Below are 25,339 nucleotides of genomic sequence, written 5' to 3' on the forward strand. Positions count from 1 at the left end.
ATGCATGTTGCTATTTTTTGTCAAATGCTTTTTCTGCATCTATTGATATGATGATATGATTTTTCTTCTCTACATTGTTGATGTGATGGATTACATTAATTGATTTTCAAATGTAGAATCCATGTTGTATACCTAGAGTAAATCCCACTTGATCCTAGTATGTAATTCTTTTTACACATTGTTGGATTCAATTTGCTAATATTTTATTGAGGATTTTTCCATCTATGTTCATGAGTGATATTGGTAGTTTTCCACTCTTGTAATGTCTTCACCTAGTTGGGTGTTAGGTTCATGCTGGCCTCATAGAATGAGTTAAGAAGTATTCCCTCTGGCATTTTATGGAAGATATTGTAGAGAATTGGTATAACTGCTTCCTTAAATGTTTGGTAGAATTCACATTCACCAGTGAACCTATTTGGGCCTGGTGCTTTATTTTCAAAGGCTGCAGATTATTGATTCAATATCTTTGATAGATATAGACCTATTCAGATTATCTATTTCTTCTTCTGTGAATTTTGGTAGATTCTGTCAAGGAACGGGTCTATTTAATCTGGGTTACCAAATTTATGGATGTAACATTGTTCACAGTATTTCTTTATTGTCCTTTTAATGTCCATGGGATCATTAGTGATGGCCCCTCTTTCATTTCTGATATCAGTGTCTAATATAGTCTAATTTGTTTTTTCTGTCTTTTTCTTAACCTTGGTAGAGTCTTATCAATTTTATTAATCTTTTCAAAGATCCAGCTTTTGGTTTTGTTGCTTTTCTCTGTTGATTTCCTATTTTTGATATTATTGATTTCCAGTCTAAATTTTTTTATCATATCTTTTGTTCTGCTTACTTAATTAGCTCTTTTTCCCTATTTGAAGTCTTTCCCATTTTTTAATGTTTTTGCACTGTTTTTTCTTCATCCCACAAATTTTGATAAATTGCATTTTCATTTTTATTTATCTCAAAATATTAAAAAATTTCTCTTGACACTTCTTCTTTGACTCATGTGTTATTTAGAAGATTGTTGTTTAAGCACCAAGTATTTTCAGAGTTTTCCAAGTGTCTTTCTGTTATTGATTTCTAGTTTAATTTTATTATTTTCTTACAGTATATTTTGTATGATTCCTATTCTTTTGAATTTAAGTCGTGTAGAATATAGTCTATCTTAGTGAATGTTCTGTGTGAGCTTGAGGAGAATGTGTATTCTGCTGCCGGTGGATGAAGTAGTCTATATTTGTCAATTAGATCAAGTTGTTTGATGGTACAGTTCAGTTCAACTATGTTCTTAATGATTTTGTGCCTGCTGGATCTGTTCCTTTCTGGTAAAGAGTGTTGAAGTCTCCAGTTGTAATCATGGATTCATCTATTTTTCCTTGTCTCGTATATTTTGATGATCTCTTGTTAAGCGCATACATATTAAAGGTTGTTATGTCTTCTTGGTGATTTGACTCCTTTGTCTTTATGCAATGCCCATGTAACATCCATGATATTTTTCCTTTTTCTGAAGTCTGCTTTGTCTAAAATTAATGTAACTACTCCAGCTTTCTTTTGATTAGTGTTAGCATGGTGTGTCTTTCTCCACTCACTCACTTTTACCTGTGTTTTCATATTTACTATGGGCTACTATAGACAACATATAGTTGTGTTTTTTTTTTTAATCCACTCTGACAGTCTCTTTTATTTGGTGATCAGACTATTGACATTTAAAGATATTATTGATATGGTTGGATTAACATCTAAGATATTTATTACTGTTCCCTTCATTGCCCTTGTTCTTCTTTCTTTCTTTCTTTTTTTAACTTTCCACTCTTTTTTCTGACTTCTCTGGTTTTAACTAGGCGTCTTGTATGATTGCAGTTTTTTCTCCTGTCTTAGCGTATCAATTGTACTACCTTTTTTTTTCACCTTTTTTAGTGGTTGCCCTAGAGTTTGCAATATACATTTACAACTAATACAAGTTTGCTTTCAAATAACAACATATTACTTCAGGGGTGGTATAAGTTCCTTATAATAGTGTATTCCCAATTCCCCCCATCTGTACTTTATAACATTGCTGTCATTCATTTCAGCATACAGTATTGCTATTATGATGTTGAACATTATCTGTTAGATAAATTAATAAGAAAAATAAAAGATTTTATTTTATCTCCATTTGTTCCTTCTCTAACACTCTTTCTTTCTTTACGTTGGTCTGACCTATATTATTTTGCTCTTTTCTGAAGAACTTCTCTTAACATTTCTTGCAAGACAGTTCTACTAGCAACAAATTCTCTCAATTGTTATTCATCTGAGAGTCTTTACTTTTTCTTTCTTTTTGGAGATTAATTTTGCTGACCACTGAATTCTAGGTTGTGGGTTTCTTAAGGCATTTTATTTCACTCTCTTCTTGCTTGCATGGTTTCTGAAAAGTAGTTCCATGTAATTCTTATTCTTGCTTCTCTATAGGTAAGGTGTTTTGTTTTTTACTCTGAGTTATTTCAAGATTTTTTTTTCTTTGACTTTCGGCAGTTTCAGAGAGTAGATTTTTTTGTTATTTGTTCTGTTTGAGCTTCTTGGATCTGTGGTTTGATGCCTATCATTAACTTAGGAAAATTCTCAGTCTTTATTCAAATAGTTTTTCTGTTTCTTTCTCTCTTCTCTTTTTCATATTCCTATTATACCTTTTGTAATCATACCACAGTTCTTGGATTTTTTTTCCTGTTCTTTTCCTTCTTCCTTTTTATTTTTTTATTTTTTTTTTTATTTTGCATTTCTGCCTTGGAAGTTTCTATTGGCAATTCTTCAAACTCACTAATTATTTCTTCAGCAATGTTCAGTCTTTTCATGTGTCCATAAAAGGCATTGTGTTGAGTGTTTTTGATCTCTAGCATTTTCTTTTCATTCTTTCTTAGAGTTTCCATTTCTCCACTTACATCACCCATCTGTTCTTACATGTAAATCCTCTTTTAACATTAGAAACCTTAACACAGTAATCATGATTATTTTAAATTGCTGGTCTGATAATCCCAACATTTCTGCCATATGTGACTGTTTCCAATGCATGCTCTGTCTTTTCAAACTGTGTTTTAAGTTTTTTACTATGCTTTGTAATTGTTTGCTGAATGCCAGCCATGATGTACTGGGTAAAAGAAACTGAGGTGTAAGTTTTATTTTCATCTGTCCAGAAGTTAGGCTGTGTTTACTATTTGCTGTTACATGTCAGAGATTAAAATTTCCTTTAGTGACAGTTTTTGTTACATCTGTTGTCTTTGGGTTTCCCTAGAGAAGTCTCCTTAAATATAGTTTGAAATATGCAGTTCTTTCGGTTGAACTCCCCTGCTAGTATATAGGTGCCCTATTGATGTAGTAGTAAGGTGTGGGAGTAGAAGACACATTCTATAGCCCTCTGATTAGGTCTCAGTCTTGGTGAGCCTGTGCCCTGGGCTGTGACCTTCACAAGAGCTTCTAGTCTCCCCATCCCCTTTAAGTTAGACAGTAAGGCTAGAGGGAGCTGGAACTGGTGTTTCCCTTCCCCCACATGGAAGGCTAGAGGGGGCTGGAGTTGGGTATTTCCCTTCTCCTGGGTCAGGCAGGTTCCAGGAAAACCCCAGTCAGTTAGGCTCTGGTAAAATAGTTTCCCTTGAGGCAGGCCTTATTATGAAGAACTCAACATGGCATATTTTAAAATGGCTACTTTTCCCCACCTCTTGCTAGAAACAAGATCTAGTCTTTACTGTGATAAACTGTTACCATCCTGGAGATAAAAGTCATGAAAGTGGGGGGTCCTCCTAAGACTGGGTCTCCTTGGAATTTTTAACTTTCAAACCTCGATGCTGAGCTTCCAGCAATTTATCAATTACAGTTTAGATTTTCCTATGTGGGCAGTGGGTTCTAGGGAGGTTTCTACTTGTAGAGATCTGTTCTGGGAATTTGTGAGTCTTGATAGTTGCCCATTTTTCCAGTTTTGGGCCAGTTTCCCTCAATTCTCTGATCTAAAAAGATTTTTTGATTTTCATTTATTCAACTTTTTTCTTGCTGTAAAGATGGGAGTGATGTTTTCAAAGCTTATTACATACCAGACTGAAAATTGGATTTCTGCAATATTTTTGTAAATTACATCTTTCAAATACAGCTTTGGTCTTTTTCTGAATAAAATAATTGAAAGGAAGTTACACATGTTGAATAATAATTTTTGATTACCTTAGTAATGAATGTTAGGTTAAGTATTGTATCATTCACATATTGATATTTTTGACATTTTTTTTCAGTGAATGAAAACCATTCAATAGATATTCTAATTATTAATCTGTAATTCTTTATATTATACCCTGCAAAGCCAAGGAAACACTCTTTCAGAACTCGCCACCAAACTGTTTTACTCACAATTCCCCTCTGTCTACCAGTTCATAAACAATTATTTCACCTTTCTATGCCTTTCTATCTCAGAGTCTTCCTCTATTTAGTCCTTCATCAGTTTTCAACAAGTTATTGGCATTTGATCATGAGTAATAATATATCTTACCTTACTTTTCATCAGTTGACCTCATTCTTTAAAATATTTTCAGGGCCGAACCCGTGGCTCGCTCGGGAGAGTGCGGCGCTGGGAGCATAGCGGTGCTGGGCGTGCCGAGGCCACAAGTTCAGATCTTATATAGGGATGGCCGGTGCGCTCACTGGCTGAGTTCTGTGAGGATGACACCAAGCCAAGGGTTCCGATCCCCTTACCGGTCACAAAAAATAAATAAATAAAATAAAATAAAATATTTTCAATAACCCTTTTAATTGAGGCCTATGAGCCTCAATTAATTGCAGAAATTAATTTGTCAGAACCACACACTTTTGTGATATGGTCATCCACAGGTCCTCTACTAAACACCCCAGCCTTCTCTTTGTTAGATAATGTTTAGATTGCCTTATTTGTATAAATACAATTATAGTATTTCAAGAAATGGATAGAGAGCATAAATGTTCCCTACTTTATATCATGCTGGATGCTCTAGTAATCAACAAATGCAAGCACTGCTTAAAAACGCTTAATGTATTTGGTTTCTGCTTTTTCTAGGAGGAACTCTCTGGAATGAAAAATAGGGTACAAGTAGTTGTGCTTGAAAATGAAAGGCTCCAGGAAGAGCTGAAATCTCAAAGACAAGAGGAGACAATGAGGGAACAAACACTTCTGGATGCATCTGTGAGCATATTTTAAAACCATAAATTCTATTTGAGTTTGAATGTTCCCTCCTGCCCTCTCCCCCAGCCTTCTAAACTATTTAGATTCTCTCTTTGAAGTTTGACCAAAATACTTTTCTGGTATTTATTTGCTTGAGGCCTCAAAAATTAAAATTAGCTGTAGTGGAATGAATCCTCAAATGAAATTATGTAGTGATGCTTAATATTTATTTTGATTTCTTCTCTGAGCATATCATTTATGCTTTTTTCATATGGAAAGCAGATCTGAAAGCAGGAAGTGTGTTATACAATAAGGACTTCATTAAATCTAGAAACTGTTTAGAACCTTAGCTTAGATTTCTGTTGGATTTCTCTAAATTTTCCTTGTGCTCTGACATCTGATAAGTGTACTTACAACAGAACGGTATAGCAGAAAAAACGTTGGCCTGAGGATTCAGGAATCAAAATGTTAGTCTTCCCATTGTCCCTAAGAAGCTGGGTGTTTAGCAAGTAATTTTATAGAGCTTTGCATAGTTTAGCCTCATGGGTCCTCCATTTCTTTATTGGTAATTTGAAAAAATTCACCTATATCAGGTGTTGACAGTGCAGATTCCTGGGATCCATCCCCTGAGAGTCCGATTCAGTTAGTCTGGTTGCGTTGTAGGTATATGAACGTTTATAAAGTTTCCTACGTGATTCTCATGTCAGTGGCCTGTAGTTTGAAGAACAGTGGATCAGATGATCTCTATGATTCTGTGACACAAAATTCTTGCAGTGATATTTACAGTGTTTAAATTTAGTATCGTCTTATGACTTGTCAGAGATACTTTTGCCTTAAAAATGATTTGCTATAGGAGACAGTTAATCACAGCTTGTTCCGCTTTTTGAGACTAATTCAACTTTCCATGGGGAAGTTTTAATACTTGCCTGTTGCAGCTCTACTTTGCAGTAGACTTTGGTGGTTTGACTTTGTCGTCATTAGTAAATCAGTTTTGTTAAGAAAAAATATTGAAGTCTTGATGTTTTGTGTAGGTATCTTCGAATTTTTGTTTTTGAAGTTTGTTTCTTATTTGAAATGATATTTCATTTGTAATCTTTTAAGTTTGTATGTGTTGGAATTTGCTATTGAGAAGTATCTGATTGTGTTAACTCTGAAAAATAAAGTGGGCTGATTAGTATTTCAGTTTATTTTTCTGCAGTTACATTTAAGTTTGTGATCAGTTATCTTTCCCTCACTGTATAACTTTTTTCTGAAGATTTATAAAATTATTAATATTAGTGTTTAAAAATTCCATCTTTAGTTGTTGATTATTTTAAGGTTAACTTGAAGAAGATATCATCCTACAGAGTACTTAGAAGTAGCTCATTTAAAAAATAAATATATTCTTTTGCTTTTCTTCCAAATATGTAGTCACATAGCAAATAGTGACTCAGTTATTCATAGTATTTAATATTTATACAATGGCAAAGAAGAGGAGAAGGGGGAAGCGAAGTGAGAAAGGAAATGAGGCAGATGAGTGAGTCAGAGGGCAAGAGAAGTGAGGAATGCAAAAGGGGAAGGAAATGATGGTAAAAGCACACAGGCCTTGCAAAGGAAATCTGCTAAAGAAAGCTATAGTTAATAATCATAGAATAGACAAGGTTATAAGAAGGAGGCTTTACTGTTGTTTTTTAAAAAACATTCACATGAGCTAAAATGGAATGCAAATATTGAAGTGATTATTACACATGTGTCAGGTGACCTTGATATCTATTTTAACAGTAGTCTTCTGTGGTATTTGTTACAGAATTGTTACCCCCACTTTTTGTTTGTTTAGGGTGAACTGAAGCATTTCAGGAATGCATGCATGGTGCTGTTAACATGAATAAGACTTTTTAGAATATCTTAAATATAAATAGATCAAGAAATATTATCTTCTTTCTTGGTGAAGGGGACATTCTTAATGAGTCAATTAAAATGTTGATGGTAGATCTCGCAAAAGCTATTGGCTAATTTCAACATTGACTTTCAGTGTTTTATAATACCTTCTTTTGAAAATTACTGTTTCAGTTACAGTTAGATAGCTATATAACTGACATTTGCTCATGACTACATAATTATTATGTGCCAGGCACTGCATCAAGGATTTATTTACATTATATTATTTCAGTTTCACAGTAACCACATAAGGCAGGTGTATTTTCAGAGTGGTAAATAAGTACACAGTAGTTAAGTAACCCAAGGAACTGGTCTGATGTCACAGAGCTAGAAAATGGCAGAGCAAGGACTCAAACCTAGGCTTGTCTGCCTTGCCAGATCCATCCACATTACCTCAAATTATACTGGCTTTCTGCATAAATTAGGAAGAGCTTGTCTATACTGAACCAAACCATTTTTACTTGGAGTTTATAGAAGTTTCCCTTAGCAGAAAATAGAAGAGCCTCCTTTTTATTATCTCTCACTGGACTTGGATAGGAGCCTATAAGACTTTTAGCTTTTGGCCTAGTTGATGACCTAAAAATTGAAGAAGTAAGCAGATGATTTTTTTAAAAAACTAAAATAATTAAAAGTATATTTCATTTCTGTATTTTTTTTAATCACTTTTCCCTCTTATAAAATTTCTCTTCTTGGAAAGGTTTTCTCTAGAGTCCAAAACATTATAATAACATTAAAACCTGTTTTTTCATAGAAATTTTGACATATATACTCATTCAAAGATCTAGGAGATTTTTTTTAAGTGGAAAATTCTGAGCCATTTCTTTCCATGTTTGTTAACCTCTCCACTACCAACTCTCTCTTCAATTAAGAAAGCAAAGGTTTTGAATGATTTCCAGGGATTTAATATACATAGATTTTTAAATATTTTAATTGACACATTGTAATTGTACATACTTATGGGGTACAATCTGATGTTTTGATACATACGTATGTTGTATAATAATTAGGTCAGGGTAGTTAATGAATCAATCACTTCATGCATTTATCATTTCTTTATGGCAAAAACATTCAAAAAGCTATTGTGTAATATGCAAAACTTAACTGTTAACCATAGTCACCCTCCTGTGCAATAAACACCAGAACTTATTCTTCCTACCTAAAAGTAATTTTGTACCCATTGGCCAGCCTCTCCCTGTTTTCCCTTCCCCCTCCTTCTAGATTTTTTTTTTTTAATCTTGGTTAAATATCATTCAAGTGTTTAAAAATTATCTGTGAAAGAACAAAGCATTCATTAGACTAGCACTTCTTTCCAAAGTATAATATTTTGCCCCATAAGTCAGCAATATGTGGTCTACATGCTTTCTCCAATTTCTCTATAGGAAATTAGTACCACGCTCCTTTACTGATCTCAAAAGCAGCTTTAAATGTAGTCCGATCTTGGGAGACTTGGCCCTACCTACAGTATCACGTACCAGCTCATGAGCATGTCATGTCATATTCTCAAGACCCTTATTTGACTCTCTATCTCCATCTTTTGACATACATGGCCTTGTACTTTCACCTCTAGAAATGGTGAATTCCCTAAGCCTGTCCTGCAGGCCCCATGCTATTTCACACCTCTGTGACTCTTCTCATAAGGTTCTCTCTTCCTAGAATGCTCTTCCAGTCTAGCAAACCCTTATTCATCCTTCTAGATATACTAGTGCCAAAACGTCAGGAAACCTTCCTTACACTGCCGGTTGCTCTTAGTATCCCTCTTTTGTTCTGGCATAGTCTCCCATGCACACCTCTGGCCTAGAACTTACGTTATTGAATCTAAATATCTGCCTCGGTGTTTGTCTCCCTCATTAGACTCTAAATTCCTTGGGGCTAAATTGGTCTTGCTCATTTTTGTCCTCCAAGCTCTTAGCACAGTGCTATTGAACACAGTAGGTGCTACACAAATGTTTGCCCTAAAGCGAACTTCCAAAAGCATGTGGATTAGAGTCTCAGAATATGCTACTTTGTATTAATGCAGTTTTCACAGCTTAGCATGATGTGACACTGCAATATAGTTTAGTGTTTGGGGACCTGTCCTCCCTTGTGAGTACTACCATATCCTTTGGCCCTTACCAAAAGTTCAATAATTAATTATTTGTTGAATTAATGTAAGTATTTTAGTCCTCGTTCCACACATAAACTACCCAATCTTTGTCTTGCTTATTTCATCGAATGCTGAGAGGGCGGCAGAGGTTGCAAATTGTCCCTTACCAAAAGTTCAATAATTAATTATTTGTTGAATTAAATTAATGTAAGTATTTTAGTCCTCGTTCCACACATCAATTACCCAATCTTTGTCTTGCTTATTTCATCGAATGCTGAGAGGGCGGCAGAGGTTGCAAATTGACAATGGTTACACCAGATTCAACCTATACATGTGTTTTGTTTGTATGACAAACTCTGAGCCAATATTAAACAATGCTTCAAATGAAGAACCAGATACTTGGCTTATCTTTTAAAAAATCAAAAGATTTTCTGGTAATATGAATTTGCATTCCCACATGGCAGCGACTGACTGAAACTGAGTAGTAGCTGCTTCCTTTGGAAGGGACATGTTTCTATGGTTTGCCATGGTCCCTATCATGCCTTTTCTGAATCCCTGACATGCAGACTGCATGTCAATTCTGTTTATCACCACATGCACACTGTTTTTCTTATTGAAGATAAATATTTTTTTGGAAAGGAAGAAGAGCATAATTTTTTTAAGGCATTAAAAGAAAAAAACTTATAACATCAGATGTGTCAGATCACCCCTCTCCCCACCGCACCGAGCAATTCTCCAGTGTTCTGTGGACACCAACTGTGTGTCCATGATTTAATTCAAATTCTGACACCAGCTATCCAGGCTTTGCATCAGACCCCACAGGTTAAGGGCTCAGTCCCAGAAGACTACCCCTTTCAGATGCTGGTCGCAAGTAGTGGATCCACAGTTTTCTCACAATTCCTTCTGGTTTGTCTCCAAATCGAGCATTAGCACAGCCTCTTTATCCTTTTGATAAGTTGTTATAACGGCTCACAAAACTCAGGGAAATACTTTACTTGCTGTTACTCGTTATTATAAAGGATACAAATGAACATCCAGATGGACAGGAACACAGGGCAAGGTCCAGGAGGGTCCCAAGTACAGGAGCCTCTGTCCCCATGGAGTTGGAGTATGCTACTTTTCTAGCACGTGGATGCATTCACCAACCCAGAAGTTCTTTCAACCCCAACCCATAGGATTTTTATGGAGGCTCATTATATAAATGATTAATTAAATCATTGGCACTTGGTGATTAAGTCAATCTCTAGCCCCTCTCCCCTCCCTGGAGGTTGTGGGTGGGGCTAAAAAAATCCAATCTTTTAATCATGCCTTTGTCTTTCTGGCTACCAACCCCCATCCTGAAGCTACCTCGGGATCCCAGCCACCAGTCGTCTCATTAGCATGTAAAAAGATGCTCTTATCACTTCAGAGATTCTAAGGGGTTTAGAAGCTCTTTTGTCAGGAACCTGGGACTAAGATCAAATATTATTGCGAAAGATATTCCTATCACTCCTATCACTCAGAAAATTGCAGGGGTTTTAGGAGCTCAGTGTCAGGAACTGGGTTAGAGACCAATTTCATATTTCTTTTTATATCACAGCCATGAACTCTGCTGTGCCATTTATTAACCTCTTTCTACCTCTGTGACCCTTAGCAAGTTACTCTATGTGACTCAGTTTCCTCACCTGTAAAATAGAGACAATAGAACCCATTTCATAGTTATTGTAATGATTAAATGAGTTAATATGTATATGTGAAGCACTTAAAACAGTGTCTGGCACATAGTACACACCATATATGTTAACAATTATTATTACTAGCCTTGACTCTGAAATATGGAACATGAAAGACAAGCCAAGAGAGGGCTATGTATTTCAAGAGTGTATGTCTCCAGAAGAGTAAGCAATTCCATTTGTTGAGTACACTCTGACCTCCAGCCCTCTTTGTTCATATTCACATTATTGCTTCTACCTGTAGGAATTTGTCTTTGTAACACATGTTGTGGAATGTGACCTGTATGTCTCCAGAAGAGTAAGCAATTCCATTTGTTGAGTACACTCTGACCTCCAGCCCTCTTTGTTCATGTTCACATTATTGCTTCTACCTGTAGGAATTTGTCTTTGTAACACATGTTGTGGAATGTGACCCTAATAGCCTGAAAATGTGAAATGTTTCTTGACTTGTAGTTTAATAGCATATATATTTTTTCCTTTCATCATAGATAAGCATTCTGTTTGTAAAGTATGCATGTTTATTTAAAATTGAATGTTGATTGCAGTTACTGGCACATTCCACTTTAGGGAAATATGCAGAATTCTTGGATTACAACAGGTGAAGATTCTGGGGTGGATGAAGCTGCCAAGAGACCATTTTCTCATGGCAGTGCAGGCATTGGCAAAGCTGCATCTGCTGGTGAGGCTGAAAAATGGAAGCTAGAACTGGTGAGTAATTGGGAGTTTCTCTCTTACGCATCTGGTTTTTTGGGGGAGGGGGGCGGGATACTTTTTAAAATTCTGAAAACATATATAACATAAAATTTACCATTTTAACCATTTTTAACTGTACAATTTATCTGCATTAAATATATTTACAATGATGTGCAACCAACAACACTATGCATTTCCAGAACTTTTTCATCATCCCAAATAAAACTCTGTATCCATTAAACAATAACTCCCCATGTCCCTCTCCCCTCCACCCCTGGTTATCTGTATTATATTTTCTATCTCAATTTGCCTATTTTACATACCTCACATAAGTGGAATCAAGCAACATTTGTCCGTTTGTGTCCAGCTTATTTCACTTAACATAATGTTTGCAAGTTTCATCTACGTTGTAGCATGTATCAGAATTTTATTTCTTGTTAAAACTGAATAATATTCTATTGTACGTGTGAGCCACACTTTGTTTATCCATTCATCTGTTGATGGACATTTGGGTTATTTCTACCTTTGGGCTATTGTAAAGATTTCTGCTATGAATATTAATATACAAGTATCTGTCTAAGTCCCTACTTTCAATTATTTTTAGTATATACTCAGAAATGGACTTTTTGGATCAGATGGTAATTCTTCATTCTTTCTTTTTTTGACACCTCAGACTTGATAATTTCACTTGTCCTATCTTCAAGTTCACCAATTCTGTGTTCAAATTCAGACTGCTGAGATCTGTTCTCGAACCCCTCTAGTGATGTTTTCATTTCAGTTATTGTGTTTGTCAGCTCTAGAATTTCTGTTTGGATCCTTTTTATAATTTGTTTTCCTAATTTCCTTTAGTTCTTTGTCCATGTTTTCCTCTTAGCACTTTGAGTGTATGTAAGAGAGTTATTTTAAAGTCTTTGTATAGGGCCGGCCTGGTGGCGCACTGGAGAGTGTGCCGCTTGGGAGCACGGCGGCGCTCCTGCTGAGGGTTTGGATCCCATGTGGAGACTGGTTCCCGCTCACTGGCTGAGCGCGGTGCGGGCACACCACCGAGGGTTGCGATCCCGTTGCCGGTCCCCGGTACGGGCGCGACACTGAGGGTTGCAATTCCATTACTGGTCAGTAAAAAAGACAAAAAGCAAAAAAAAAAAAGTCTTTGTATAGTAAGTCTGATGTCTGTGGTTTCTTGAAGATGGTTTTGTCAATTTGTTCTATTCCTCTGAATGAGCCTTGTTTTCCTGTTTCCTTGTATGCCTTGTGTGTGTGTGTGTGTGTGTGTGTTTCTTTTTTCTCTTGTTGAAAATGGAGCATTTCACTATCATAATGTTGTAACTCTGGAAATCAGATACCCCTCATTCTCAAAATTTACTGTCTTTTTTAGTGTTGAAGGCTGTCATTCTTTTGTTTTGAGATTTTTCCAAACAATTTTTGCAGAGACTTGTCATGTCTGTGTCTTGTCTGTCTCGTCATGTCTGGTGACTAAAGTCTCTGTTCCATTAGCTCATGTTCGGCTAATATTTGACATGATTTTGTTGAATACCAGGAGCTGAAATAAACAGACAAACAACAACAAAAAAAAAAAACACCAGAGAAAAAGAAATAGAGAGAGAGATGAACAGCCACCTCTCCCATTCTTTACAGATTGGCTCTGTGCATTTCTTCACTATTTAGCTAGGCTTGCTCTAAGCCTAGGGATCAGCCCTAGGTGAAAGCTTAAGGTCTTCTCAGAACTTTTCTGAGTATGCATCTTCCCTTTCTAAATTCCCCCATACACATGGCTGCTTTTGAATGTCCTAATTTCCCAGAGTCTAAACTAATTCTGTTTTAAGACCAAATGATACTTTTCAATCCTTTGATCTGTGTGACAGATGTTTTTTCTATTCTTGCTGACTTGAAGTCTTCTTTGCATTAAATTTGACATGTCAGAATTGATCAAAATGATGAAAGAGTAACAATAACACTGTAAATAGAGTGTTCCAGAGGAAGGTGGAATGAATTATAGTTCAAGTTCTCTATTATTACCTGTATTATCTACAGGTGTTATTATTTGTAGTTTTCTGAAGGCTCTTTCTGCCCCCTCATCTCCCTCCCCTTTCTCAGTCCCTAATTCAAGCTTTATTCTACTATTTAGGAAAGAGTACCTTTGAAAAAAATCTGAAAGACTAAGTAAATTGTATTTTTTTTCCATCTGAATAATCTGTGGTAGCTACTGAATACCCACCCATAGGATAAAGAGCAGTCTCCTAAGCCTTCTGCAATTTGTATAAAACTACCTTTCCAGATTCACTTCTCAGCCTTCTCCTGTCACTCTTACAAATCCTATCTGCAGGCACCAGACACCCATGAGTTGCTACCTCATGAACTTATTACCCACTTTCATTTCTCTTTAAAGAACTGGCTTTGGTTTATGCAGTCCTGCCTACCTAAAATGTTTCTTTCTTACCCTCTACCTATTGAGATGTTTCCATTCTGCAAGGCTTAGTTCAAATGCCTTCTCCCATTCCACTTTCCCTTACTGCGTGCTTCCTCACTTTTCTTTCCTGCATTAGAATTCTTTTCTTTTTTATGTCTTCCCTTAGTATTGCATTTATAACTGTTGTAGAATCATCTTTTTTCCTGTTTATGTCAAAAGTCAATCTCTGCATTTGTATGCTCTACATCCCAAATGTTTCTCATTTTTTTTCCCAAGGGTTTCACTCCTGCAATTAACTATTTTTTTTTCTTCTATCTTTTCTCCCTCTTGACTATGTTATTCTCATATATGTTCTTTAATAGCTCCCATCTTAAAGCAAACAAACACAAAGTACATTCTCTTGACCCTACATTCCCTTCAAATCATCACCCTGTATCTTTGCTCTCTTTCACAACAAAAGTTTTGCAAATGGTTGTCTATATTCATGTATTTATTTCTCTACTTCCCATTCTTACTTCAACATGCTTCAGCTGAGTTTCAACTCCCTATGGTACACTCGACCTGCTCTTTTTAAGGCTATTAATGACCCCCACATACCAGTCCTCATCATCTTACTGTTGCAGCAGCTTTCTATAGCATGTAGATTAGTTTATCATGCCCTCGTCCTTTAAATTTTCTAATGGCACAATTTAACATACATTCAGTAAAGTACACAAAACAAGGATTGCAGCTCAATGATTTATCTCTAAATGAACACCCATGTAATTGTTACTTAGTCAAAAGGTATAACATTATCATGTTCCACAGGCCCTCAGTATGCCCCCTCCCAATCACTGCCCCCTCATTTCCTTAAAGCTGATCAATATCCTAACTTTTATAAAAATTACCTAAGTATGCATCCCTAAGCCCACTGAGTTCTGCTTGGGTTTTTTTTGTTTGTTTTGGTTTTTTTAATGTTTTATAAATGGAATCATATAATATCTATTCTTCTGTGTCTGGCTTCTTTTGTTCACCATTATATTTGTTAAATTTATCCATGTTGTTGAATGTGGCAGGAGTTTGTTTACTTTTATTGGTGGGTCCACTGTGTGATTATACCACAATTTATCCATTTGATGTTGGTGAACATTTGGGTTGTTTCCAGTTTAGAGCCATTGTGAACACTGCTGCTCTGAACAATCTTTTATGTGTTTATTTTTCTATGCATTGCACACATGTATGTTGAATGTGTACTTTGGAGCAGAACTGTTGGTCTTAGGCTGTGTTTCTCTTCAACTGGATCTCTGTTCAACTTGAGTAGGTGATGACAACCTTACAAAGCAAATTTTATCGGTTTTATCGGTAAAAGGATTCCCTTTTACCTCCTTTTGTTATTCTTATCAGCAGTGTACGAGTTGCTCCCCGTCCTTGCCAACATATGGTATTGTCAGTTTTTTGGTGGACTTGTCGTGACATTGTGATTTTCATTTGCATTTCCCTGGTTATTGGTGTGATTGAATATTTTTTCATATATTTATTGGCCATTTGATGTCCCTTTTTGTGAGGTGCCTGTTCAAATATCCTACTTATTATTTTTATATAGATTTATTTCACTGTTGTATTGATTTGGGGGAGTTCTTTATATATTCTGGGTACAAGCCCTTTGTCAGTTTTATATATTGGAAATATGTATTCCCACTCTTTGACTTGCCTCATAACTCTCTTGATAGTTTGCTTGCTTTGATTACTAGAATTTCAGTTCATATTACTTAATTGTATTAAAAGGTCTTTTCCTACCCCGTAGTCACGAAGATATTCTCCTATATTATCTTCTAGAAACTATAGTTTTGCTTTTTACATCTAAATCTACAGTCTTCCTGGAATTTATTTTTGTATACAATGTGAAGTGTAGGGTCACATTTTGGTCTTTTTCCATATGTTTATCTGTATATCCAAATGCCATTTGTTGAAAAGACAATCCTTTGCCTTTATGCAGTACCTTTGTCATAAATCAGGTGTCCTTATATGGATGCATCTGTTTCTGGGCTCTGTTTTATTTCATTGTGCTAATACTGAGTCTTAATTGTTACAGCCTTAAATCTGGTACACCAAGTCTTCCAACGTTGTTCTTTTTTCTCAAGGGTGTCTTGACCCTTTTTGGACTTTTGCATTTCCAAAAACATTTTAGAATTGTCAAGTTCCAAAAAGTCATTATAGGGTTTGGGTTGAGATTGCCTTTAAAATATATTACTTGAGAATTAACATCTTTATGTTATCATATCAACTAATCTTTGTGAACTGTGTATCATTCCATTTATTTGAGTCATCTTCAATTTTTGTCAATAACCTTTTACAGTTTTCTGAGTAAAGGTCATATATATCTTTCATTAGATTATTCCTAACTTGTTACTTTAGATGCTATCATAAATGAAATATTTTTTTAAATTTTTTCATTTTCTAACTCATTATTGGTATAGAGAAAAGCACATCATTTTTGTATTTTGATCGACTCCCACTTTCTTTTGATTAGGCTTAGCATGGTGTATCTCATTCTATCCTTTTACTTTTAACCTATTTATATTTTTACATTTAAAGTGGGTTTCTTGTAGAAAGCATTTACCTGGGTTTTACTTTTTTATCCAGTCTAGCAATATCTGCCTTTTAATTTGGGTGTCTAGATCATTGACATTCAATATGATTATTTATTCAGTTGAGTTTAAATCCACCATCGTGCTATTCGGCTTCTTTTTTAGCCATCTATTATTTGTTCTCCTTTTTCTGTTTTTTGTCATCTTTTGAATTGACTATTTATAGGATTCCCTTCACCTCCTTTTGTTATTCTGAAAAAGTCATCATTCACTTCAGTACTCAATTCTAAAACCCAAGATTATTTTTAGTGTCTTTGGAAATCCAGGATTACTTTTAGTGTTTTTTTGGAAACCCAGAAATATCTTTAGTGTCTTTTTCTCCCCTATATCTATTTAATTATAAAATTCTGTCAAATTTACTCTTAAATACCTCTAAGTTAAATCCTTTCTTTTAAATCCTTACTGCTTGATTGCTTTTATTCACATGTTTATCTCTTACCTATGTATTTGAAATGACTTCTTTGCTGGTTTGCCTTTCTCCACACTTCAAGAATGATTTAAGATTTAAATCTGATAAAAAGATTTCAGTAGCCATCAATGCCTCAAGTACAGGGTACTACATGAGTAGTGTAAACTAAATGAAGGTCTTAATATTTTTATTCTTCTCATGGCCCACCCTTACCTGTTTGCCTCATCTCCAGCCACTCTTCCACCTAGCATTTTACTTTCTAGTGATACTGATCTACTTACTGTCCAGACATATAGCATGCTTTCTTCAGTCTCTGTACCTTTTGCTCTACTGGAAATTATCCTTCAACTCTTAGCACCTCCTCTGTGAAGCCTTCTTTATTTCTCTTTGGCTGAATTTAGAGTACGGTCCTCTCTGACTTTGTTTTACCTTCTGTATACCTCACCAGAGCAATTATATGTAATTGAAATTATTCATCTGTCTTCTTTTTCTTGCTAGAATGTAAGCTCCTTAAAGTTTGAGGCACCTTCCTCTTAAATAAATATTTGTTGAATAGAAGAATAATTGGATACTTGGAGGCTTGTAGAATAATAATTGGAGGCATGTAGATAGTATATCAGTTCAACCTATCATCATGTGATTCATAACTTTACTTTTTATCATTCATCCAGCATATATTTATTGTATGTCAAATATGTAGCAGACAAAATGGGTAACTCCAGTAAGATTTGATCTTTGCCCTCATGGACCTTATAGGTTACAATTGGTTTTTCCCAGAGTCACACTTTTAGGTGTAAGACCTGATGTATGCAATTTTCAAAGAAAAAAAAAGTCATTAATCACCATTTTATGACTGAATAGTTCTTTGCAGGCATTAACCTAATAAAAGTAGAAAATCTTGAGTATACTAGGGAAAATATTTCCAGAGAAGATGCATTGTTCTTCCTCTTGGGTAAAAAGGAAAAAAATGAGTTTAATATTAATAATTAAAATTTTCTTATAAAACACAGGACAAGGAGAAAATGTACTTTTTTGTTTCCTTTTCCATAGGAGAAGATAAAACTTATTTATGAACAAAAGAGTGAAATACTGGAATCTCAGTTGAAGTTTCTGAGGTAAAGTGAAATTATCCATTTGCAATCACAGCAAAAATTATCTTAAACTATAAAAGCATAATGATCTTAAAATATATGTGAATGTTTGCTGAACTGTCAGTTTTAGTCAATATTAGGATTACTTGATGACATTTTATATGCAATATAAAAAATTTCTTCTATCCATTTGCAATCACAGCAAAAATTATCTTAAACTATAAAAGCATAATGATCTTAAAATATATGTGAATGTTTGCTGAACTGCCAGTTTTAGTCAATATTAGGATTACTTGATGACATTTTATATGCAATATAAAAAATTTCTTCAAATTATTCAAGGGTAAAGAGTCATAAAATTGAGTTCTTTTCCAAATTCCATTTCTGTGAGCTAAATTATAAATTTTATCCTTTCATCAGTTGTAAAATATTTGTGTTTTCTCATAGAAATAACAATCACTATATGCTTTTGTAGAAATTATGCTTTTAAAGTAAAATAAATAGTGAAAATAAAACCTCAGTTTTCAAGTTACAAGCAAGTATTTTTTGGATTTTTTTGTCTAATTTTAAGATTACAGCAATAATATGTAGTTTGAGTACTTATATGCATGATGAATTCGATTATGTATAATGAATGTTCATGTACTTTTTGTAAAATCTATTCATTATAGATTTCAATAAAATTTATATACTATAGATTAACCATTAGTGACTTATACATAATGAGTAGAAAAAGGCACTAGGAATTACCTTAATTTTTTGTTAAAGCCTATTTTAAGTAGTGGTAATGAAGTTATTTTCAAAATAAATAACTTTAAAATATTTTTTTAATTTTATTTTAATAATCCCAATTTGAAATAAATTTAAAATTTTTCTAGGTCATATACTCTCTGGAGGCATAACTAGAGTAACACTAACGACCCAAACTCATGGCTTTCACTGCACATGTTACTGTTCATTTATTTTTAATATGCTGTTATGCTTTTCATAGCTCACCCTTATTAGTTTTAGAATTTCTATAGAGATTTTTACCTTTTTACAAACAAATCTAACATTTGAAAAATGGTCTAATTTTTGCTTTCTTGCTTTTCATCTTACTTTGTTATATTTTGATATTGATTGTGGTTTGATTCTTCAGTTTTTGAAGTAATATATTTCTAGGTCATTATATTTATGGAAATATGACTTATTTTTGTCATTCTGAATTCATATATGCCATCTTTAATCACACTAAAATGTCAACTTGCAGTGAACTAGACTTTTTCTCTGCATTCTTCTGTTTCTTCATTTTCTTTTGGCCTAATTTAAGATTAAAGAGACATTTTCTTAAAGAAAAAAATAAAATCACTTTTCAGAAACCTGGCTGTAAGGTAGCTATTTCTTTTTAATTTTCTCTTTTGCCATTCCTAGTAACCAAATCGGCTTGAATGTTTTCATTTTGAACCTGACAGAAATTAGTAATGGGGACCCTTTGACTTTGGAATGTGCTTCCAAAGTTCATTTTATAAAGCCTTTGAAAGTCAGACTTTCTGTACATGATACTCCTGAAAAAGAAAACTTATTATGTTGGAGATATTATCTTAGGGTTAGGGCAAAAGCAGCTTTATTTTTTTTCCAACTTCAGACTGTCAGTAGATTAGCTTTTTTTAACCCTTAGTTTACCCATAGATCTTTTCCACCTCCCCTGAGCTGCTCGAAAGCCCTCAAAGTCCCAAGAGTTGAACTAATGCATGACAGCCAGATGTCCTGGCTGTTGGTTTCTCCTCTGTGATAAATGAGCGAGTTAAGGTAGTTACAAACCCCTGAGCATAGAAACTATGATAAGAGGGAGTAGACTGAGCTGGAGATAAAGTGCCTGACTTCAGTACTCTCCTTTTTGAGCTAGGAAGTTGGTTTTTTAAAAAATATATAGTAGGAAAGGGACATGTAGGCAAGGAAGCTCACTTGCCCAAGTTGACTTTATCAAAGCTTTACTGGAGAGGGGGAGGAAAATACAATACATACACCGGTCACTTAATCCTTAAAAAGTCAACTCAGAGCAAAACCTCATCCAGGGGCTAGCCCATAAAGTAAAAACAAACACCCCCCCCAGCTCCCCCACCCCCCTTTCTTTCGCAAGTGGCATGTTTCTAGCTAATACCTACTACTGTTGCAATCTTATGACCGCGGGCAACTTCCATATGACTTCTTTCTGTAGCTCGCTTTTTTTGGATATATCTCTTTGTAGAACTTTGCGGTTATATAATTTTTTAATGTTTTCTTCCTGAAGAAAACTGGGCAATAATAAAATCCATGTTATTTATGTGAAATTTTAAGGCACTCTAAATTTTAAGGGGTTAATACTTAAAGTAGGGTATTGTCCTCACTCCATCACCCCTTAACTAAGAGAAACTATTTAGGATTTATATTTGGAGTTTTGTTTTTATTTTGTGGGCAATATAATGTCAGTGGAGGTGGAATCTTATGAAAAAGTCAGTTTCAGAGGCAGACTCTAATCTCTTAAAATCTTATACGAACCTGAGCTAATTATTTAATATATTCAAGTCTCATTATATTCAATGGGCCAATTAGGATAATCACACCCGTTTCAGGGGTGTGGTAAGAATTAATAAGGTGTTGTACGTAAAGCAGCTCGTAAGGTAAACATCCATAAATGATAATAGTGTTATCACTGTGATGATTCGTTTGAAAGTAGTGTACTTTCATCAGCCCATATCCTAGAAATTTTTTTCCCCTCTTTTTAGGAAAGACTTAGCCGAATATCAGAAAAATTGTGAAGATCTTAAGGAGCGACTAAAACATAAAGAGTCTCTTCTTGCTGCTAATGTTTCTAGCCATGTTGGTGGTCTTTGTTTGAAATGTGCTCAGCATGAAGCCGTTCTTTCCCAAACCCATAATAATGTTCACATGCAGACCATCGAAAGGCTGACCAAGTAAGTATGCTTCTACGTGCGGAGTCTTTGGCAACATGGAAAATTGTGTCTTTACAGGGGCATTGTGTTCTTTTATCTCCATGCTAAGTCACATGTGATTAATGTTAAGCTTCTAGTAAAGTAGATTTCAAAAGGTTTCTTCATTTCAACTTTCTTGGAGACAGAACGGGTAGGTTCTGCCAAGGGTGGGTAACCGTGTCACTTTGAACAAACAATTTTATCTCTTGGCTTCAGGCTCATCTTGAGGTGAGAGAATTGAACTAGATAATCTTCACATTTCTGTCTAGTTCTTTGACTCCATAATTACAAGTCCAGCACTATTCTTAACAGAACTGAGTATAGTAGGAATTCCTTTGATTTTGCCGTATCTTAAAGGCCCACTGTAGTTTAGGTAGAGTGAGTTATTACCACGTCATCATCATTTCCCCACTGTAGTTTAGGTAGAGTGAGTTATTACCACGTCATCATCCTGTGCCTTTTGTGAAAAATATTGTGAGTGCACTAGAGGAAGGACCCACTGTATCCCAGTATTAATATATAAAGATGGACTAAGGATAAGTTACAGATGTGCTTTTATGTTGTCAAAGTTTTCATCTCGGCTGAAATGCTGCAATTCTCTGTGTACATATCTTTTGTTCTATTTTACCATTCCAGGGGAAGCCTCTTCCTGTGAAAATTTTATTCAGTGGAGGCTGAGAATTATCATTTAATATAGAATTCAGTGGTGGTTTCTACTGTGTGTTTTTCCATGCCTCCTACTTTTCCTTATGCTCAGGGTAACCTCTCTCTGTCTGCTCTGCTCATTTTAATAGCCCAAACATCACTTCCTTTTAGAAGTATTCTCTCACCAGCCCTGCCGCATTTTGTCCTCAAATGTCTTAGATTCCTTTCTTCTGTGATTTTATAATATATTGTGTACAATTGGAGGCAGTCACAGAGTTGTATTTATTTCCATAGCCCTTGTTTCTAACGGAGAACCTGGCCTATGGTAGGCACTCAGTAGATGTTTGTTGTTCGTGACAAGGCACTTTTACATTTACTGCCTAACAGTCGGAGATCCTCCAGTTGGAATTGGTGTAGAGAAGTGGAACGATTCTGGTCATGTCAGACTGATTTTGCTCTGTGTCTTGATGTTTTGACAAATTACTTTACTTCTCCAAGCCTGGAGTCTTTAATTAATTGGAGGAATCATACCTACCTTTTGGGATTTAAAAATCCTCTTGGGATTTTATTAAGGCAGCTTAGCCTTGTGACCAGGAGCAATGGCTTTTGAAGCAGACTGCTTCGGTTCATATTCTGGATCTACTGCTAACTTATTATATAACCTTATGAAAGTTACTTAACTCTTTGTGCCTCAGTTTTCTCATTTTTAAAATGGTAATAAAAGTACCTAACTCATAGAGTTATTTTGAGGAGCTATATTGAGAGAATTTTGTCTATATAGTACTTAAAACACTTCCCAACATACAATAAATGCTCAATAAATACTAACACCCTTCTGTGCCTTTTATACTCCAAGAACAATCAATATTTCTGGTAGTGGTGGTTTCCAAATATGACTAACCTACTAGTTGTTATATAAAAATGAATCTCTAGTATGGACTGACTGATAGTTTTTATCATCTGTGCTTATGGTTCTGTTTTTTGCTAAATATTATATTAATTATTAAATATGTTATTAAATTATTTATATATTCAATATAACTATTAAATATATTAACTATGTTTTCAGATCCAACTAGCACATAGTGAATATGTATTATATGCCAAGGACTTGCCAGGCAATTTTGAAACATAATCCCTTTTAATCATAATAAAGCATTTGTGAGGTAGACATCATTACCCCATTTTACAGCTAGGGAAACTGAGACTCAGAGAAGTTACAAATTTGCCTGTTTATATTTGGGAAAAAAAAAAAAGAATAGAACTGAAACCTTACAAAAGTAAATTCAGCATAGTTTCAAGACTCAGATATAGTTCAGATTATAAAAGCATTAGAAATGGGCCGAGCCCGTGGCGCACTCGGGAGAGTGCGGCACTGGGAGCGCAGTAGCGCTCCCGCCGCGGGTTCACCGGTGCGCTCACTGGGTGAGCGTGGTGTGGCCGGTCTCAAAAAGGACAAAATAGGGGCCGGCCCGGTGGCGCACTGGATAGTGCGCCGCTTGGGAAGCGCGGCGGCGCTCCCGCCCGAGGGTTCGGATCCCACATACGGACCAGTTCCTGCTCACTGGCTGAGCGAGGCGCGGGAGCGACGCCGAGGGTTGCGGTCCCGTTGCCGGTCCCCGGTCCGGTGCGGGGGCAACACTGAGGGTTGCGATCCATTGCCAGACACGGAAAAAGACAAAAGACGAAAAAAAAAAAAAAGGACAAAATAAATAAATAAATAAATATAAATAAAAATAAAAGCATTAGAAATAAATATAGAAAAATATTTTAATGGCTTTGGGATCCTTATAGTGCAAAGCATGGTGTGAAAAGTAGAAGTCATAAAGGAAAAAAAAAATGATACATTTGGCTCCATTAAAATATAAGTTCCCTTACAATAAAATATTACAAATTAAGTTCAAAGAGCAGGAAAAAATAATAGTGCTATATATAAGAATTTCCTTTGAAACAAACAAAAGACAAACTGCCCAGTTGCAAAATGGGTAAAGAATAGGAATTGGTGAGCAATAAAAGAGGATGATACCAGTACATAAGAAGGTATTCCTTCTGTTAGTATTCAGGGAAATACAATTAGAAAGGCAAAAACAAGCAAACAAAAAAACCAACCCATCACACTGGCAAAAATAAAGAAGATTGATAATCACAAAAGTTGGTAAGGTCATGAGTAAGGTAGCGTTTTCATATCCCACTGGTATAAATATAAATTGGTACAACTACTTTGGAGGGTTATTTAGCACTGTCTGGTAATATTTAAATTGTGCATTTCACTTTTCAAAATCTGAGAGAAAAAACTCATGTACGTGCATAATGGGGCATTTATAGAAAATGCTATTTGCAGCATTGTTTGTAATGGTGTGAACAACCTAAATATCCTTCAAAGAATAAATTGTGGTTTAGATAAACTATGAAAATTTGTGCACAGTATTAAAATAATGAAGTAGATCTATGCATACTAATGTGGGACTATCTCCAAAATATATTGTTGAAACAAAACAAAACAAGACAGCTAAAGATACACCCTGCATAATAAAATAGATAAAAAATAAGTAAAAGTAAATAAAAAAATAAAGATACACCCCATATGAAATTATTTGGTTTTTTTGTCCTTTTTGAGACCAGCCGCACCGTGCTCAGCCAGTGAGTGCTGTGAGCGCACCGGTCATCCCTATATAGGATCCGAACCCATGTCGGGAGTGCTGCTGCGCTCCCAGCACCGCACTCTCCCGAGTGAGCCAAGGGGTCGGCCCAAATCATTTGTATTTTTAAGTCCATGTACAACCACAGTACATATTTTCTCTAGTTTTATACATATGCATAGAAAATGATTTGGAAGAATAAACACCAATTGTTTAACAGTGATTACCACTGGAGAGGTGGAAGAAGGGATTGGAATTAAAAATGTGTGTTAAATTGGTCTTTCACCATATTAGTAGCTAATTTTGCAAAGAGAATATAATGAAATAATTAATTTTGAAAAGAAAAAAGCATAGTAAAAGCCACACAGATAAAAAGAAGCAGGGTTTAAACTAGATAGTCTAACAAAACCAAGCAACAAATAAAAAAACAGGGTTTTTCCTCTATTATATTGCCTTTCATGTTATCCTTCTAGTTCATGAGAAAAATATTTTAAGAGGAAGTTATAATGTTTACCTTGATTCCAAGTCTGGCAGTCATTTAGAAATTAAATTCTTGCTGGGTTATGTATTCCTTTGTCTCTATCCTAAATTTGAGCTCTTAGCCGCTCAGAGTAAATGTCAGCCTTCTTAGTTCAATTTTCTGCTTTGTCAGCATATCACTGTCTCATGTTCTGCTTTAATAACAGAATACAATGAAAGCTTTCTGTTTTTATTGTTAATAAAAATTTTTGTGTATATGATTCCCTTGGCCTAATCTGGTGTTCAGCTTCTATCAATTTATTAATATAGAATGCTGAATATTGAGTGTTCCATTGACTTTGAAGAGTTGCCAGCACTTTTTAGGTTTGGATTTCTAGTTTTATGTATAGTTAGAAGCCTGAACCCTCAGTAATCTGTTGTTATAGTATTTCTAGCTTGATTTTTAACACAGAATTTTAAAAAATTATACCCTAAATATGTTAAATCCAAAGAGTTTTCTGGCCTCATTTGGACGTGTGGTATTGTGACACCAACTATAAACTTCCCTG

The 25,339-nt window shown here is 35.1% G+C and overlaps 1 protein-coding gene across 2 annotated transcripts in view; it reads left to right on the top strand.

Annotated features, from left to right (window-relative positions):
* SDCCAG8 (serologically defined colon cancer antigen 8) overlaps positions 1 to 25,339 on the top strand; it is a 154,686-nt gene that overhangs the window by 21,971 nt on the left and 107,376 nt on the right. For both annotated transcript variants that reach the window (XM_008586621.1, XM_008586622.1), the window contains exons 5-8: positions 5,033 to 5,158; positions 11,417 to 11,557; positions 18,036 to 18,100; positions 20,821 to 21,009. In XM_008586621.1, coding sequence (XP_008584843.1) covers positions 5,033 to 5,158; positions 11,417 to 11,557; positions 18,036 to 18,100; positions 20,821 to 21,009 — 521 coding nt within the window. The remainder of the gene's footprint in view (positions 1 to 5,032; positions 5,159 to 11,416; positions 11,558 to 18,035; positions 18,101 to 20,820; positions 21,010 to 25,339) is intronic.

Source organism: Galeopterus variegatus, unplaced genomic scaffold (assembly GCF_000696425.1).
Source record: "Galeopterus variegatus unplaced genomic scaffold, G_variegatus-3.0.2 Scaffold4050, whole genome shotgun sequence".
In the NCBI taxonomy this organism is placed as follows: Eukaryota; Metazoa; Chordata; class Mammalia; order Dermoptera; family Cynocephalidae; genus Galeopterus; species Galeopterus variegatus.